The sequence below is a fragment of the Ciona intestinalis genome, chromosome 4 (genome assembly GCF_000224145.3).
Source record: "Ciona intestinalis chromosome 4, KH, whole genome shotgun sequence".
Lineage (NCBI taxonomy): Eukaryota > Metazoa > Chordata > Ascidiacea > Phlebobranchia > Cionidae > Ciona > Ciona intestinalis.
In genome coordinates, this window is record NC_020169.2 from 823,276 (window position 1) to 838,713 (window position 15,438).

The 15,438-nt window shown below is 35.3% G+C and overlaps 3 protein-coding genes across 5 annotated transcripts; 1 reads left to right on the plus strand and 2 right to left on the minus strand.

The window, feature by feature from the left end:
• Window positions 1–298: 298 nt before the first annotated feature.
• LOC100175861 (signal recognition particle receptor subunit alpha-like) lies at window positions 299–7,614 on the plus strand. Its single transcript, XM_002122222.5, has 14 exons — window positions 299–476; window positions 636–719; window positions 1,009–1,169; window positions 1,440–1,600; window positions 1,822–1,954; window positions 2,573–2,729; window positions 2,830–2,957; window positions 3,443–3,552; window positions 4,067–4,153; window positions 4,453–4,625; window positions 4,925–5,138; window positions 5,580–5,705; window positions 6,187–6,323; window positions 6,933–7,614. Exons 1-14 carry the CDS (start codon window positions 354–356, stop codon window positions 7,056–7,058), a joined length of 1,920 nt encoding a protein of 639 aa, XP_002122258.1. The 5' UTR covers window positions 299–353; the 3' UTR covers window positions 7,059–7,614.
• On the minus strand, window positions 7,521–10,481 carry LOC100178171 (actin-3-like). Its single transcript, XM_002121854.5, has 5 exons — window positions 9,279–10,481; window positions 9,051–9,215; window positions 8,865–8,980; window positions 8,621–8,804; window positions 7,521–8,036 (listed from the first exon to the last, which is right to left on the minus strand). Exons 1-5 carry the CDS (start codon window positions 9,784–9,786, stop codon window positions 7,813–7,815), a joined length of 1,197 nt encoding a protein of 398 aa, XP_002121890.1. The 5' UTR covers window positions 9,787–10,481; the 3' UTR covers window positions 7,521–7,812.
• A 205-nt stretch (window positions 10,482–10,686) lies between these two features.
• On the minus strand, window positions 10,687–15,210 carry LOC445799 (Rh type B glycoprotein). 3 transcript variants are annotated; one of them, XM_009859925.3, is made up of 10 exons: window positions 15,108–15,210; window positions 13,941–14,089; window positions 13,451–13,643; window positions 12,959–13,109; window positions 12,744–12,888; window positions 11,988–12,151; window positions 11,778–11,915; window positions 11,578–11,711; window positions 11,073–11,259; window positions 10,687–10,861 (listed from the first exon to the last, which is right to left on the minus strand). In XM_009859925.3, exons 1-10 carry the CDS (start codon window positions 15,110–15,112, stop codon window positions 10,766–10,768), a joined length of 1,362 nt encoding a protein of 453 aa, XP_009858227.1. In that variant the 5' UTR covers window positions 15,113–15,210; the 3' UTR covers window positions 10,687–10,765. The 3 variants fall into 3 exon arrangements, with proteins under 3 accessions (XP_009858227.1, XP_026689792.1, NP_001027959.1); XM_026833991.1 differs by lacking the exon at window positions 15,108–15,210 and having other exon boundaries at window positions 13,941–14,160; NM_001032787.1 differs by lacking the exons at window positions 10,687–10,861; window positions 15,108–15,210 and having other exon boundaries at window positions 10,995–11,259; window positions 12,744–12,912; window positions 12,971–13,109; window positions 13,941–14,175.
• Window positions 15,211–15,438: the final 228 nt, after the last annotated feature.

Genomic DNA, 15,438 nt, shown 5'->3' on the forward strand with positions numbered 1-15,438 from the left:
TTATATTTAACATCTATCCCCGCACTTTTTTAAAGAACATAATATTTCATATTTTAGGTATCACTTAGCGCTATAACATATTCGAAGCTGGATCGGGAGAAAATTTTATAAATATGTTTTTATGACGAATATTAATGTTCATAATTAATATTTTTTCGAATTTTAAATTTTTCATTTTAGAATCGGTACCGCTGGGGTCTAGTTAGTACAGTGTCAAAATTTTAGGTTAGTGGTACCAGTAGAAGGTATCGAAAATGGCCGCTAGAATATCTGTATTCTAGGATCACCTTGGTGATCTACAGGCATAAGTGCATTATAGGTAGCTGCAACGTAACTGATATTACTTCTAAAAGATGTTGGATTTTTTTTCAATCTTTTCTAAAGGTGGAATAGTATTATGGTGTTACACCTTTCAAGGTGTAAAAGCAAGCTTCACAGAACCAATCAATGCTTTAATAAAGACCGTATTGCTACAGGTATGCTATTTTGTCCCAACATGTTTTACATAGTTTCAAGCGTTCTATATTTGTGGTCGTACTTAGTTGCTTTATTTCGATTTCCTGATAATTCTTGTTGTTTTGATATATTATGTTCTGCATATTCACAAACAAAAGGTATACTATTATCTCCTTTAGGAAAGAGGTGGTACGTCCCACTTCACACATGGTGCGCTACAAATGCAATACAAACTGGATAATGAGTTTGAATTAATATTTGTGGTAAGTTTCACACTGTATGATTAGGATATGTTCTTCTCTAATTTAATTATTTTAACAATGTTCAGATATTGGGCTTTCTGATTATTTAATTTGTATCATTCGATTCATTACAGGCAATTTTAATTTCGTTTAAAGCTACTATTAGACTATGGTAGTATAAACTAACATTGAAGGTTTAAACATTTAAATGTTATTTTTAAATTTAAATGGTATTTAATTTAAATGATGGTTTAAAAATTTAAATCCGATAAAGTATATACCACAAAGTAAAAACATGTACTTTTTCTAGGTTGGTTACCAGAAAGTGTTGACTTTGTTGTACGTAGATAAACTGATTACTGACGTACACAGAGATTTTCGTGATAGATATCGTCAAAAACTTTTGGATGGATCTCTCTCATGGATTACTCTTAATTTTAGCTATGATAATCAATTCAGTATACTAAGAAGGTAGTGTTGTTATTTTGTAGTTTTTGTTTTTTTAAGGTTACAGACATTGAAGTTATAATAATATATAAAATAATTATATGGATACAGCCCTTAACCGATTCATCTAAATCGGAAGTAATGCTAATATGTATATTAAGTAGGTTTATTGTCCCATATTATAACATACCAGTAATACAGCAAATCAGGAATACTTGCTTATTTTCTTATCATTTTCAGTGTCTGTAAATTTAGGCAATTAACACTATTATAACTTTGATTTTATTTATACAGCAATGCTGAGGTAAAGGAATCAAAAAAAGTGACAACCATGAGAACTTTTGACAAATCAGAAAAATCAAAGAAAACCATCAAGTCGATGACCATTGATAAGAATAAGGATGCAAAGGATGCAGAAATAAAAAAGAAAACAAACAGTCCAAAACCGGAAAAAGGTGTAAAATTTTTGAAAATATATAAACTGTTTTTTTTTTTCTCTTGATCAATAAAGTAATAATAATAATGTAATATGCTGTTTGTTTAAAACATTTTATTTGTTCTTATTGACAATAAGGTTGATTTTTATGGAAAATTTGTAAATGCCAAATACATGTTATATTTATACTTTAACTTATAGTTTGTGTTTAATATTTATGTTTGCAATTATTTGTTTCAGTTGTAAAAGCAAACGTTGAAGCACCAGCAGTTCAACCAAGTGTTCCACAGCCAAACAACACATTAGATCCTGATGTAATTGCTCGCAACAGAGAAGCATTAGCTAAACGTGCAGCTGCATCAAAAGCAAAGGGGTAAGCTGCCAAATCCTGATGTACCGCATTCTTACATACTTGGCAAGCAGGAACAAGTGATATGATTTCTCAACTTGCCCCGTCGCAAAAAAATCAGATTAGAATCACGAATATAATGATAGCTAAAGAAACACTAATGCAGTACAATATACAGTATTTTAATTTAACACACTTAACAATTATTACTTTAAATAGAAGTGGTAGAAAATTTGACCACTTCAGTTGTGTGATATATTTTACCAGGATAGTTATTCAACACCAGCGGTTCCCAAACAGGGGTCCGTACAGGGTACAGCAGTTTCTGAAGGCCCACAATAAAGCGATGATTGTAATCCAAAACCAAACATGTTAATTGTAGCAAAACAAGTGCACCCTTCCCATTAAATAGCCTACCGTATTTGATAGCTTTTGCTTTTCCTTTCAATGGTGTGATTGCATTTTTCATATAGCATTCTTTGATTTTTAGAGGGCTGCGTAATATCAAAATAATTCAAAGGCTCCACCAGTCAAGTTTTTAGAAAAAGTTTCGGAACTGCTGTTCTACACCATGTTTTTATATGAAATTTATATGTTATCATAGAATAAGCAATACTTTCAAATGTTTCAACTTTTATCCAGTAAAAAAGCTGCTCCAAAGAAAACTGGAAAATCTGCACGAGTTTGGCAGAATGGTGGAAATGCTAAAGATGCAGAATCTCTTGATAGAAGTGGGAATACTAATAAAGATGCTCTAACTAATGGTCACAGTCATGATGATAATGTAACAGCTGAACAGGTAATGTTAGTTTAACAAATTTGATAATTGCAGATTTTACTTGTATTTATATATATATATATATCATTATCAATATATGTATATACTATGTTTTGTGCAGAAAAATTGGGTAAACACATCGAGCAAAATCCAAGATTTGGAAATTGATGAAGAAGAAATATTGGAGGACGAGGAAGAATATGAGGATGAAGATGTGGAGGAAGACGTGGAAGAACAAGCTAATACAAAGTAAGTGAATATTTAATGTATCAAATACATGTGTGGATGATCATGTATGTAGTATGTACAGGGGTGGTAAGTTCTGGCCCCTTGCATTTTATCCTTTACACCAAAGTAAAGCACTTGGTAAATTTTGTGTCATTTATATAAACCTAACAGTGTTGGAAGACTTTTGAGGGGCTAGCTTGCACCACTGCCTATCTCAACTTTTATTCTCGTGGTCCACTTATATTTTCTAAATGATTCCAAAGTCCACAATTGGAAAATGAAAACAGCCTTTTCAATAGTTATTGTAGGTTAAGAGTGATGCAGTATTTAATTTGCATCAAATTTTCCCTGTCAATTGGAATTCTTGTTTTTCTGTGTTGAATTGTGCAGCACATATATCTGATTTAAATTCTGTTGTTATAAAAACCAATATGTCTGCTGGGGAATATATCTGCTTTTTCTAATTAGAAGCAAGAGTGACAGCAACATATGCTTAACTGCTGCAGGAAATCATCAGGAGGGATTTTCAGCATGTTTCGTGGTCTCGTTGGTTCTAAAGCTCTAACCAAGGAAGCTTTGCAGCCGGTGCTTAATTCTATGAGAGATCATCTTATTGGTAATTACAATTAGAAAAACTTATTCCTATTTGACAAACACAACAACTCAAAAGTTTTGCCATATGGTTAGGAAAGTTACAACATTTTAATGAGGTGTAACTGTTAAGTTGCTAAGTTATGGAACAATTAACTAATGGTCCAATACTAAACATTCATTATAGAAAACAGGTGTTTTTATGAACCAGTATTGAAAGTTTATAGGTAAAATTCCTTTTATTCTATAAATTAACTTCTAAATTTTAAAAATGCCCAAAAATGCCAGTGGAACTATTAACACAATATTAATAGTTAAACCTACACTTTTGTCGATAAATATTGCCAGTATTTGTTTAACCTTTTTAAAAGTAAGTGTTCGCAGTGGCCACGATGCATATAATGATTTATGAATAAGCACATACAAATAATATAATGCTTTACAAATTAATGGTCGCGAGTATTACTACACAACATTTTGTTTCATCCTGCTTTTCATAGTTGTGTATAGGAAGTAATTAACAATCATAATCTTTCCAGGCAAAAATGTGGCAGCTGATATTGCAGAGAAAATGTGTGATTCTGTTGCCAATAAACTTGAGGGGAAAATGGTTGGAACTTTCAGTAGTAAGTATTTCTTGCTTAGGTGTTTTACTAGGTGTTAACTGAGTAATTGGCATAATGTATAATGTTAGTAACAGTGTGTTTATATAAACAAGGTACTTTGTAATCCTATTTGATTTTACAAGTTATACCTAACTACATTAGCTGTAGAGACCGCTTTTCCCTATTTCACCAACCTAGCTTCATGTTGAAAACAAAATATAATTTAAAATATCTCAATATTGCAATTTCGCATAGTGTGGCTTGAGCATACAGATCCCACTTAGTTCAATGTTGTTTTAAATTTATCTTTTATTTATCAGCCATTGCTTCCACTGTTAAACAAAGTCTAAACGATTCACTTGTGTTGATCCTCACACCAAAGCGCCGTGTTGATATCCTTCGTGATGTGTTGGAGGCTCAACGTGCTGGCAAACCATACGTGATAACTTTCTGTGGTGTCAATGGTGTTGGGAAGTCCACCAACCTTGCTAAAGTAAGTTCAACATAAACGGTATACCTTAAAACTCCATTTTGATAAGTGGTTTAGCTGTAGAGACATCATATCATACCATAGAACCTCGGTTGTCCCGGTTTACTGCAATACCCCACTGTACAGACTTATTACATTGTGTAGTTTTATATTAAATAGTAATTGCAAAGCACTGAAGTAGGCCTTAACCATTGGGTTCCTACAGTCTTTACATACCCGTAAGGCAGGCATGCAGTTACATAAAAACAGTATGTATACAGTATACCTGATTACCTGTTTTAACTTTTTTCAATTCCATTAAGATTTGTTTCTGGTTAATGGAGAATGGCTTTCGTGTGATGATAGCAGCTTGTGACACGTTTCGTGCTGGAGCAGTTGAACAACTGCGAACCCACAAGACGCGTCTCCATACACTTCACCCACCATCCATGCATGGGGGTAGGGATGGTGTGAACTTGTTTGAGAAAGGATATGGTAAAGATGCTGCAGGAATCGCTATGCAAGCCATTAATGCAGGTAATGTACATTTCTTGGCGGTGTTTTCAGCAATTTATAATCAAGAAAGCCAGAAGTAAACTATAATTTCCATATTGGTGCAATGTCACTTGTCAGGACTCAATCATACTTACAACACCACAAGCCATTAAAATTTATAATTAAACGTTCTACGTAAAGTTAGCTTAATTTGTGTTAAATTGAAATGGTGGTCTTACAATGCACTTTATTAAACAAATAGAAGAAAAACTTCCAAGCGTTGTGTCTTACTATAATCAGAAATACAGTAAAAATACTGTTTTTTAATTAGAATTATGCTAAAAGTTCAAAGCTGACAATTTCTAACCCACACACCATAACCATTAACCCCTTGACCATATTTACTAATGCTAACCCTTAAGATGGTCACAACAACAGAAATTACCATCATATTCCATTTTTTCCATGTTCTCACTCCTACAGCCCGTGAACAGCGTTATGACGTTGTATTGGTTGACACAGCTGGTCGTATGCAGGACAATGAACCTCTTATGAGGTCACTAGCAAAGCTCATCACTGTTAATTCACCCGATCTGGTATTGTTTGTTGGTAAGTCTTAGTGTATGTTATTGTGTGTTGTTGCATATTTGATGTATCATTGCTTGTTTAAATTGCATTACGTGTTATCAGTTTAATATATATAAACAAATATACTGTATAAGATATATATAATATACAGCATCTGCTCATTCTCCTGTATATATTTTATATATTTGTCTTTTATTTAGCTAAAACCAATGGACAAAGTATGCTCATTGCTGTAAATACAATTATAAGTGTAAACTACTAAACTAGTCTGCAGAAGTACATAACCTGGATGTACAGTACAGTATACAAGTTATGAATCTGTTATAATATTACAAAATTTGATTTTTATTATTATTTTATCATTATATTTTATCGCTTTTTACATTTTGCATTTATTCAGTTATGTAAATCAGCTACACTAAAGTGAAAGTCACCATTTTTAACACAATGAATATATTTCTGCGTAACTTGAATATAAAAATATAATTTTCTTCTTCCACAGGCGAGGCATTAGTTGGTAACGAGGCTGTTGATCAACTTGTTAAGTTCAACCAAGCCTTAGCTGATTATTCAAACGCTGAGAACCCACGAAGCATTGATGGTATCGTGCTTACTAAGTTTGACACCATTGATGATAAAGTGAGTGTTTTAATATGTCTTGTTTATCATTAATATTCTGTATTTGTGTAAACCTCAGGTTTCATGGCATATTTAGCTACAGGACTTCACCCACATAGATTATAATAGAATCCTCACATAAAGGCTTTTATATCATAAAGGCTTTCATATCATAAAGGCTTTTATATAGAGGCTTTAGAGGCTTTCAACCTTAATTTTTATAACACGACTGTCGTATTTTATAAACCTTTAACTCAAAAGTCACTTTGGGATACAAGTTGCATTTATACAGAAAAATAAATACATTTAAATTTGCATACTTGTTACAAGCGGGCACAGATGTTCAAGTCACAACATACAGTAGGGTGGGGAAGATAGGACACATTTTAACAAATTTCTCGTCCCATTTAGTAGTAAACAAAGAGCATTTAAAGAATTATAAAACCGTATCCTTGCGGCTGCCATAGACTGTTGTTAATTGTTTCAAACCCGATCAGGATATTTGGATAATTTGTACTAAAGGTGTCCCGTCTTCCCCCACCCTACTATATGAAGTTGGCATGTTATAACACTGAGTTGACACTCCATGTTATATAGAGGCAAGTAAGTAATTAATTTTATTGGTTCTAGGTTGGAGCAGCAATTTCAATGACATATACAACTGGTCAACCAATCGTATTCGTCGGTACAGGGCAGTCTTATCCGGATCTCCGTCGTTTGAACGCCAAAGCTGTCGTCCATGCACTACTTAAGTAACTATGCAAGGTTATAGTTGTTTACATGTATATATACCACATAATCTCTGTAATTCGGTTAATGGTTTTAAATCCAGGTGTGTTAAAATGATACATTATTTCAATCAGTTGTAGATACATTACAAAATGAAAAACTGCCTAGCTGGATCTATATATCTAAATTAACTAAAAAATAGAAATATGGACAAACTATTATTACATTACAATGTAAAATTGTGACAAAATCTATGACATCTTTGTTTATCAGAGTTTCAAGTACTAGTCTGCTACCTACCTCATTGTGTAGCAGAAGCTTTATAAATAGCAATGTACATTTTTACCTTGCTGACTGACCCCATGTGAGCTTTTCAAATGTACAAGTGTTCAATCAGTTTGTTGCAAAATTGGAAATCTTTGTTGTTCATGTTTTCAAGTTGCAGTTGTGCAATATTTTTATCCGCTAGCGGCGTGTTTGTTCCATTTGTTTTTGCCTACCGGTGTGTCCGGTGACGTATCGTGTAAAGATTCTCGGTGAAATGTGTTTTTCATTTGTGGGAGAATAAAGTTAATATCTTGCATACGTTGTTTATTCTGGCATTATGACCACGTTGCGAGATACATTTGCTCATAATCATGAATTAAAAATTATAAATCGAGCAGTTTTAAATTAAAAACTTGTAGCGTATTATAAAAACAGTGTGACAATTTAAAAATTTTAATAACAAAGCATGATTTTTTTTAATAACAAAGCGATGATTCCGGTTATAAATATATAATTAGATAAACTCGATATTAGATCGTCTGGTGAAGCTTGAATAACCTTCTTCCTCGTATTCTAATTTTGTGATCCAATGACTAGGGTGTCGAAATATCTCGGAATAAGCGGAACCTCCAAGCCATGATGTTATTTGAGCAGCGTTTTCTCGGTCACGTACAAAGTTAGGTGTGATGCTTTGGGGAGTAATGCGATCTAACTCAGCAGAAAGACGGTCTTTAAACCCTGTTAAGACAGTATACATGTGTATCCGTGGTTAGAACGCTGGTTGTAACGGAAGGACCTTGTGGATTTAATTCTCGCTGCTGCCAAACGTATTATAACGGACGCCGTCACTTATGTGTTGTATAAATTCTCACCCATACATTACAACAATAATATAGAAAGGCCAAGAAACCAATAATTTACAAAGATATACATTCGCGGTAACTCGTAACCGAGCAAGAGCTCTATAAAACAAGACACTCGTGCTATAACGACTATCGCTGCCCCGCGATTTATTTATGAGTAAATATAAGCTTCTTGGGCAAAACACATTATAGCCAACAATGGTAGCAGAGTCGAGCCTTGAATCCATTACCTCTGGGTTTGAGGTATGCGCGATAACCAACTGTTGCTGGGCGCGGACAAGTTGCTTGGTATACATAAAAACAGTTTACCCTAAAGTTACATACGTGGTAATTGTTTTAACAGTACTTAATCTTTTTAGCAGTACCAAATTGAGTTGGACGTGATATGTACTAGAAGTCGGTCTAAGTTGCCTAATTTGTGGCCGTACTAATGTAGCGTTATTTCGTACAAATTCCTACCCCTTAACTTCACTCCTCCGCCGATCAGCTGAATATTATTCATAAGTTCAGCTCTGTGTTCGATGTTTGTGTTTAAAATAGCCAAAGCTATCACATCCACAACACTTTTAGAACGAATTCCCTGTAACTCTGGTTGAAATAAAATTTCAGAGCATCGAAAAAGCTCATCCCCCAAAGGTATTGTCTAAAAATATTTTTTGTCTGTTAATTCATAGAATTTGTTATAATATTATGTTTCTTATACTTGTCCGTCATTTAGCTGGTACGTTCTATGGCTGGGCCTCAGCTGCATTTCTGCATCATAATCTAATGATACGTGAGCCATCGTTTCCTTGACGTCTTCAATGATTAATTGCTCACCTACAAGATGTTTTATACGCGTCAAACTAGGCAATTCGCGTATTACTGAATGCACATTTAATCAATATACCTAGACGACACCACTCGTAGCCTTTTTCGAAATGCAAAATTCTTCTGAGATATTCAGTGACGTCATTCCCTGCTAGGTTAGTCCTCTCACAATGGTGCTGTTGAATTACTCCGCTTATGACTGGATACGCCTCTGTTAGTTCACCACCGCATCTTACAACTAAACCTATGAATGTATGATGATGTAAGACTTATTACAAATATTGAAGATTGTGATTAAAGTTCCCACCAGTAGATCTCCCTCTTGAGAGCAAACTTAAGAGAGGTTCGAACGCTATGCAAACTGAAGCAACGTCGAGGTTTTCAAACAGATGTGTCAGAACAGATCTTCTTCCATATTGAGTGTTTATAATGCTGCCAGTCACTAACACAGACCTATCTACTTGTGACCTTGTTACCGATTCCAAGGATGAAGTCCACACTTTCTCTGCGTCTTCGAGGTTGTTGATTACTCCTCTGTGAAATGGAAAGCGAAGCTGGGAGCTGCGGAGGTCTGTAAATGCGGCGGATAGCACTGACATACTATTATACCACGGTGGGAACATTCGCATATCAGATGCTTCACCAACAACACAATGATGAATTAATGGCGAAGGTTCGCCAGCAATTCCAACTTTACAAGTTGTTGATCCGCACTGGAGAATAATCGAGGGTTCGGTGTGGGATTGTTCTTCTATGAAAACATCGTCCAGCCCTTCATCAGCAGGTAAGGTATGGCTAATATTTATTCCTGGCATACTTGTATATACAGTGACTAGGCTCGCCTCTCACTGTGTTACAAGAATACCAGAGACCAACAGTAAGAATACTACACGATGTTTAATTTATGCATTAAACAAAATTGCGCTCATTTGTTTTATAGACATGATGCTGTCATACGCAATGTTTGATGATGGGCTATCGTCGTGTTGTTTTTATCCGCTTAGTTACTACGTGTCAGAAACGTGGAAATGTTAGCGATGAGAGCTGTAGTATGTACAAAAAACATGTTTATTTCCTGTTCACTGCATAATATGAAAATTTATAAAAAAGTGCAGCGAAAATATCTGCTCATACGTCACATGTTTAACTTTTTGGGGCATTGTTACATATTTTTTGTATGACTTGTAATTTGAATAACCCATTAGTGACCGCTAGTATTTGGAACAACGTATGTTACGTGTGACGTTGCCCAAGCTCGAATACTTCAAGGACCTATCAATCTGTATTCACGGATTGAGCTCGGTAACATATTTACAATGCTTAGCCACAGAGCCAGATATAAGGTTGTAGATAAAACACGTTTTACTAACCCATTCATAATTCACAGTCAATCATTTTCAGGTTATTAGTTCACACTTACTGCTTCGTGTTTTGACTAAATAAATATACTTCGAGCTTGGTTTTAGCTAGTTTATTTTCGAAGATATGCCACAGTGTGACAAATACTATATAGTTTGTTGGTCAGTCAGTACCAAAATAAATACCCAAATTTTTAATGTTATCATCTGATAATGTCATACGTGTTTTTATACTTCTCTAAACAATAAGATTGATAAGTTCTCTGTTGTTTTTGTTAGGGTAGATATTGCCTTCATCACAGAGCAAACTTTTGAACCCCAAACTGTAATGCCTTCAGTCAATATATTCAACAGAGCGAGTGGTTTTGTTGTTTTATTAGTGTTTAACACCTGTTACGATTCACATTTGTTATTAATTTACAAGAAGGAAGTAGTTTCAAGCAGAAGGTACCAACAAGTCTTCGTTTTCGTGATCAGACTTATTTATTGTTTTCTCCGTTTCACTCTTTTTCTCTTCGATTTCCTCAGGGCACTATACATATATATATATATAGGACGGTAATAAGATAAGCCTTTGTAGTGTAATATAGTAGGGTGAGGGCAAAATGAGACACTTTTCATTCTATTTTCTTGATAGTAAACAAAGAAACAAAACACTCAAATAATTATAAAACCGTATCCTGACGACTCCCATATGTTACAGCAGAGTACTGTATTGATATTTAAATCTATGATCCACTTACATCCCAAAACACCTCATCCTCGAAAAGTTCTTCAGCACTTAAATTATCCCATACAGGCAGCTTCAACAAAAATCCGGTCAGTGTTCCACTGAGTAAAGCTATGCAGAGAACACATACCAACGCAGCGATTTGGTATCCACCGTTTTGACTAGAAGTTCGAGAAGCATCCTTGAATAGCTCATGGTAGCTAAAATATAGATGGATATTCATTAAAATAATGAAGGAATGTCATCTATTTTTCATGACGCCGCAACGACTGTCGTTAAACACAGGTGCCCTGTTTGATACACATCGTGCCCGCCAACGAGTTACCACATATATGTAACTTTGTTTGTTAATATATCTTTTCTGTTGCTTACACCTCAAAACGCTAAATGGACTACTGGGTTGAAACAAATAATTACAAATGTCTTACCCGACGGGCCGACGACACGAACGACCAACACAGTCATGGCATTAGCGAATTAGGCCGTGTCACAGCATATATAAAGATATGTTTAAATACCTGTCTTGGTAAGCATCTTTAGTTGCTATAGTAGCAACAATAGCACTAATCACCGCACCCAGAATTCCCGGCATTCCGTGCAAATTGTGTACACCGCATGTATCGTGTAGTTTGATGTTACGTTGCAATACCGGCTATTAAATAAAACACATGTTACGCACTGCACATATGCATAGGCATTCGTTTACAACGATACGCACTTGTAAGTATCTAAATCCAAGCGTAGACACCGTAGCAGCAGTTGAACCTACAAGGAGAGCACCAAATGGTTGAACAATTAGATCCGCGCTTGCTCCAATTGCTACGCCCCCAGCCAATGTTGCGTTTTGTATGTGCACCTGATTAAAGCATTTTAGAACAAACATTGACGCCTCGTTGAACATTTTTCATTACAAAAACAAGTTTCTTACCATATCCAATTTATTTTTCTTGTCAGTAACGGCAGATAAAGCAAAGGTGACGACCGTACAAGCAGAAAGACTAAGTACGGTATTTATAACCGCACGATGTCGCTCCGTACCCGACGCGGGTCCAGCATTAAAACTTGGCCAATATAACCATAAAAATAAGGTTCCTTAAACAAAATGTAAAATTTATAATTTGGTAAAAATAAATTAATTTTTACGTTAAAAAATAAGCAAATCGCAGCTTTGTAGTGTGCATGAAATTTAATTTAAAAAAGACATTGAATTTAATATCGACGTTGATAATGAACAGATTTAAAATTGATTACTTATTAACCTCCGCTTAATTAGAAGAGACATAGGACTAAATGCCTTTTATGTTTGTATTTACACACGTTTGACTTTATGTAATACAGAATCAATGTAGTAGACATGTTAACATATTTATGGGTATGATTTTTATGTACATAAGGTATATAGAAGGGGGAAGATGGGACAATTTTTCATTCTATTTTCTCGTCTCATTTGGTAGTAAACAAAGAAAACTCACAGAATTATAAACCCGTATCCTGACGACTCCCATTGACCGTTGCTATTTATTTATAACACGATAAGGAAATTTGGACATTATGTGTTATTGGTGTCCCATCTTCCCCCACTCTACTATAACATTAACATAGCAAACATAATATGCATACGATTTGTATGTATATACCCTTAACAGAACAAACATAAAGCGTGTTAGTTTAAGTTAATACTTACCGATCATAGCGAAGATGTCCGAATGATATTCAGAACCTTCGTTTTTACTTAGGGTCTGTGATTTTTTGTAAAGCACGCGTGCAACTGCCAACCCAAAATAAGCACCGAAGGCGTGTATGAACATCGACCCGCCCACATCTGTGACCTGTATGTAAGTTAGAAGTGGGTGCTTAAAAATCCCAAATTTTCTGTTAACACAGCATTTTTACACATACCTGCAGTTTCACAATCCCGACATATATGCTGACATTATAACATACAACTTCAATGGTCGCCATCACTATAAGTTGTACCGGACTTGCCACGCCAAGAATGGCTCCGAATGAAATAAGGACAGCAGCCACGGCAAAATCAGCTTCTAACAAACTGTTGAAAAAATAACTATAATAACGTACATGGGGTAGAGAGGCAAATCGTGCCGAGTCGGATAGGCCCCTCGACAAGGACCTCACCCACATACAATGTCGTACATGTGGTTTGCATTTTGTTCGTTGCAATATTACACATATCAGCAAAAACGTTATTATATTCAATAAAATTCCGCAGAATAAAAGTAATAAAGTTTGACTATATGGGGATAATGGGGTGAAAATAAGACTATAACTCCTATATCTATAACGAAATCGCAGTTGAAGGTATGTTTTATCTATAAGCTGTTATAAATGTTAACTTATAATTGTTAAAAAACAAACATTTAAATACTTAACCTTTTAATATCGATCAATATTCGTCCTTCGTTTGAACCAATCATACCAAACCAACCGTTGACCAATGTCGACCACTCTATGACGTAACAAGTCAACAGAAAGTTGAACCCCACCGAACCGAAGCCGTGACGTTTCAAAAACGTCATCAAGAAACCAAAACCGATCAACATCATAACATGAACATCTTGGTATACTAAAAGTTAGGAAAAAATAAGTGTTAAAAATGGGAATACTCTATACATAGTCCATTTATAGCGTATATGGTTTGGTGAGGAAAGAAACAATTAAGAACGGTAGTCGTGAGCATACGGTTTTGATTTTTTTTGAATATTCTTTGTTTGATACCAAATGGGGCAAGAAAATAGGATGAAAAGGTGACCCATCTTTCCCCACCATACTGTACAACAATTTAGTACCATAGTATTTCGCAGGATAATAGAAACGACAGTACAGCTATTTCTATTACTTTAAAACCAATAATAAAACTAACTTGGGTAATAATGAGCAAGAGTGGTATGTGTAGTTAAACTGTTGTTCCGAGGTCCAGCAGCCACATCGTAATCGACGAAGAGACCAAATAACACGAGGAGTATTGCTTGAGCCACCAAAAGCAAGGCTGTTGCTTTCCCTCTTGTATTACTGTGTGCAAAAAATAAGTGTTTTAATATATAGCGTACCATATAGGGGAAGATGGGACACCTTAAGCACATAATATCCAAATATCCTGTTCGTATTTTAAACAATTAACAACGGTTTTTGGGAGTCGCGAGGATATGGTTTTATAAGTAATTAAAAGTCCTTTGTTAACTTTTAAATGTGCCGAGAAAATGGAATGAAAAGGTGTCCCATACTCCCCCACTATACTATATAGTGTTCTTGTGGCAGTTCAGCGGTTCCACATGCTTTAAGTAAAGATTTAATATCATATTTTCTCAGTCTCGGTGTAAAATATCTCTTCTCGACTTTGTACTCGCGCACATGCTTTACGGTATTTAAGCCCTCCTAGTTGCGGTTTGGGAAGGCAGACAAGCTCCCCAATACTAGGCTGTTATCACTGTTTTCTGTAGCTTGCTTTCGTTTGTTTGTTGAATAAACTGAGTCGATTATTAGTGTTATAAAGTCTTTACTCTTGAGAGGGATGTGAGCTGTGCAATCTGTATACGCTGAGGCGAGAACGGATCAAACCTTTGCCCTTTGCCGTACCACCAACCGCCTAAGAACACGTGCTTACGCACACAATTTATCATTTATGAATACGATTAATTCAACAATTACAGGTTTGCCTATTTTCTTCCTTAGTATATACCTTTCATAAACCCATATATACCGTCAATAACCTGAAGTATGATTTCAGTGAATCGACGGAAATCCCTGATCTTACAGGCCATAGGTCTTATAATGTTTACATGGATCAGTACAGTATTTAACATAGTTCCTTGTAAAGGAAGTGGTATGCGACACGAACAGGGTCGTTTACCACCGGCAACATGATATTGTTTTACTTGGTTGCACAGTCGTAATTTCCTACTATGAACGAGACAATTTTGCTGCTGGCTATATTAATTCCAAATTAAGAAAAACGACTTATTTACACCAACTTTGGTTATTAAAACTAACAAGCTTTTCTGAAACATTATTTGTTCAATTCTTAATTTACCTCATATTGTAGCTCTTCCGGTTTTAAACTATTTAACTCAATTGCGTAGTTTGCACCAACTGAACGTAGAAAGGCGCACTTGCGCGAAGGCAAACAACTCGACTTCTTTCTTTCTCTTATTATCTCCTCTTTTTTGACGTGGCGTTTGTGGGCGTTGCCGCTGAAGTGGCACCACCGATTGTTGCAAGCTTGCACGGAAAACACAATGTTTACTGCGGCCGCTATATCACCAATGCTATGGTTTCAACAAACATATGTTTAGGTGTCTATGGTTTCATTTTTAGCATTTAAAATGTTCGACAACTGTTGTCCGGACGAACAGTTTTCGCCT

Coding starts and splice junctions, on each gene's coding strand:
- LOC100178171 (XM_002121854.5), bottom strand. CDS start 9,786: ATGCCAGGAATAAATATTAGCCATACCTTACCTGCTGATGAAGGGCTG. Junction 8,805..8,864: donor ACCAGCTAAATGACGGACAA/GTATAAGAAACA, acceptor AAATATTTTTAG/ACAATACCTTTGGGGGATGA. Junction 8,037..8,620: donor CGGAGGAGTGAAGTTAAGGG/GTAGGAATTTGT, acceptor CTGTCTTAACAG/GGTTTAAAGACCGTCTTTCT.
- LOC445799 (XM_026833991.1), bottom strand. CDS start 14,160: ATGTGCTTAAGGTGTCCCATCTTCCCCTATATGGTACGCTATATATTA. Junction 13,110..13,450: donor ATATTGATCGATATTAAAAG/GTTAAGTATTTA, acceptor TTTTTTCAACAG/TTTGTTAGAAGCTGATTTTG. Junction 11,260..11,577: donor AAAGATGCTTACCAAGACAG/GTATTTAAACAT, acceptor TCTATATTTTAG/CTACCATGAGCTATTCAAGG.
- LOC100175861 (XM_002122222.5), top strand. CDS start 354: ATGTTGGATTTTTTTTCAATCTTTTCTAAAGGTGGAATAGTATTATGG. Junction 4,626..4,924: donor AGTCCACCAACCTTGCTAAA/GTAAGTTCAACA, acceptor AATTCCATTAAG/ATTTGTTTCTGGTTAATGGA. Junction 6,324..6,932: donor TTGACACCATTGATGATAAA/GTGAGTGTTTTA, acceptor TATTGGTTCTAG/GTTGGAGCAGCAATTTCAAT.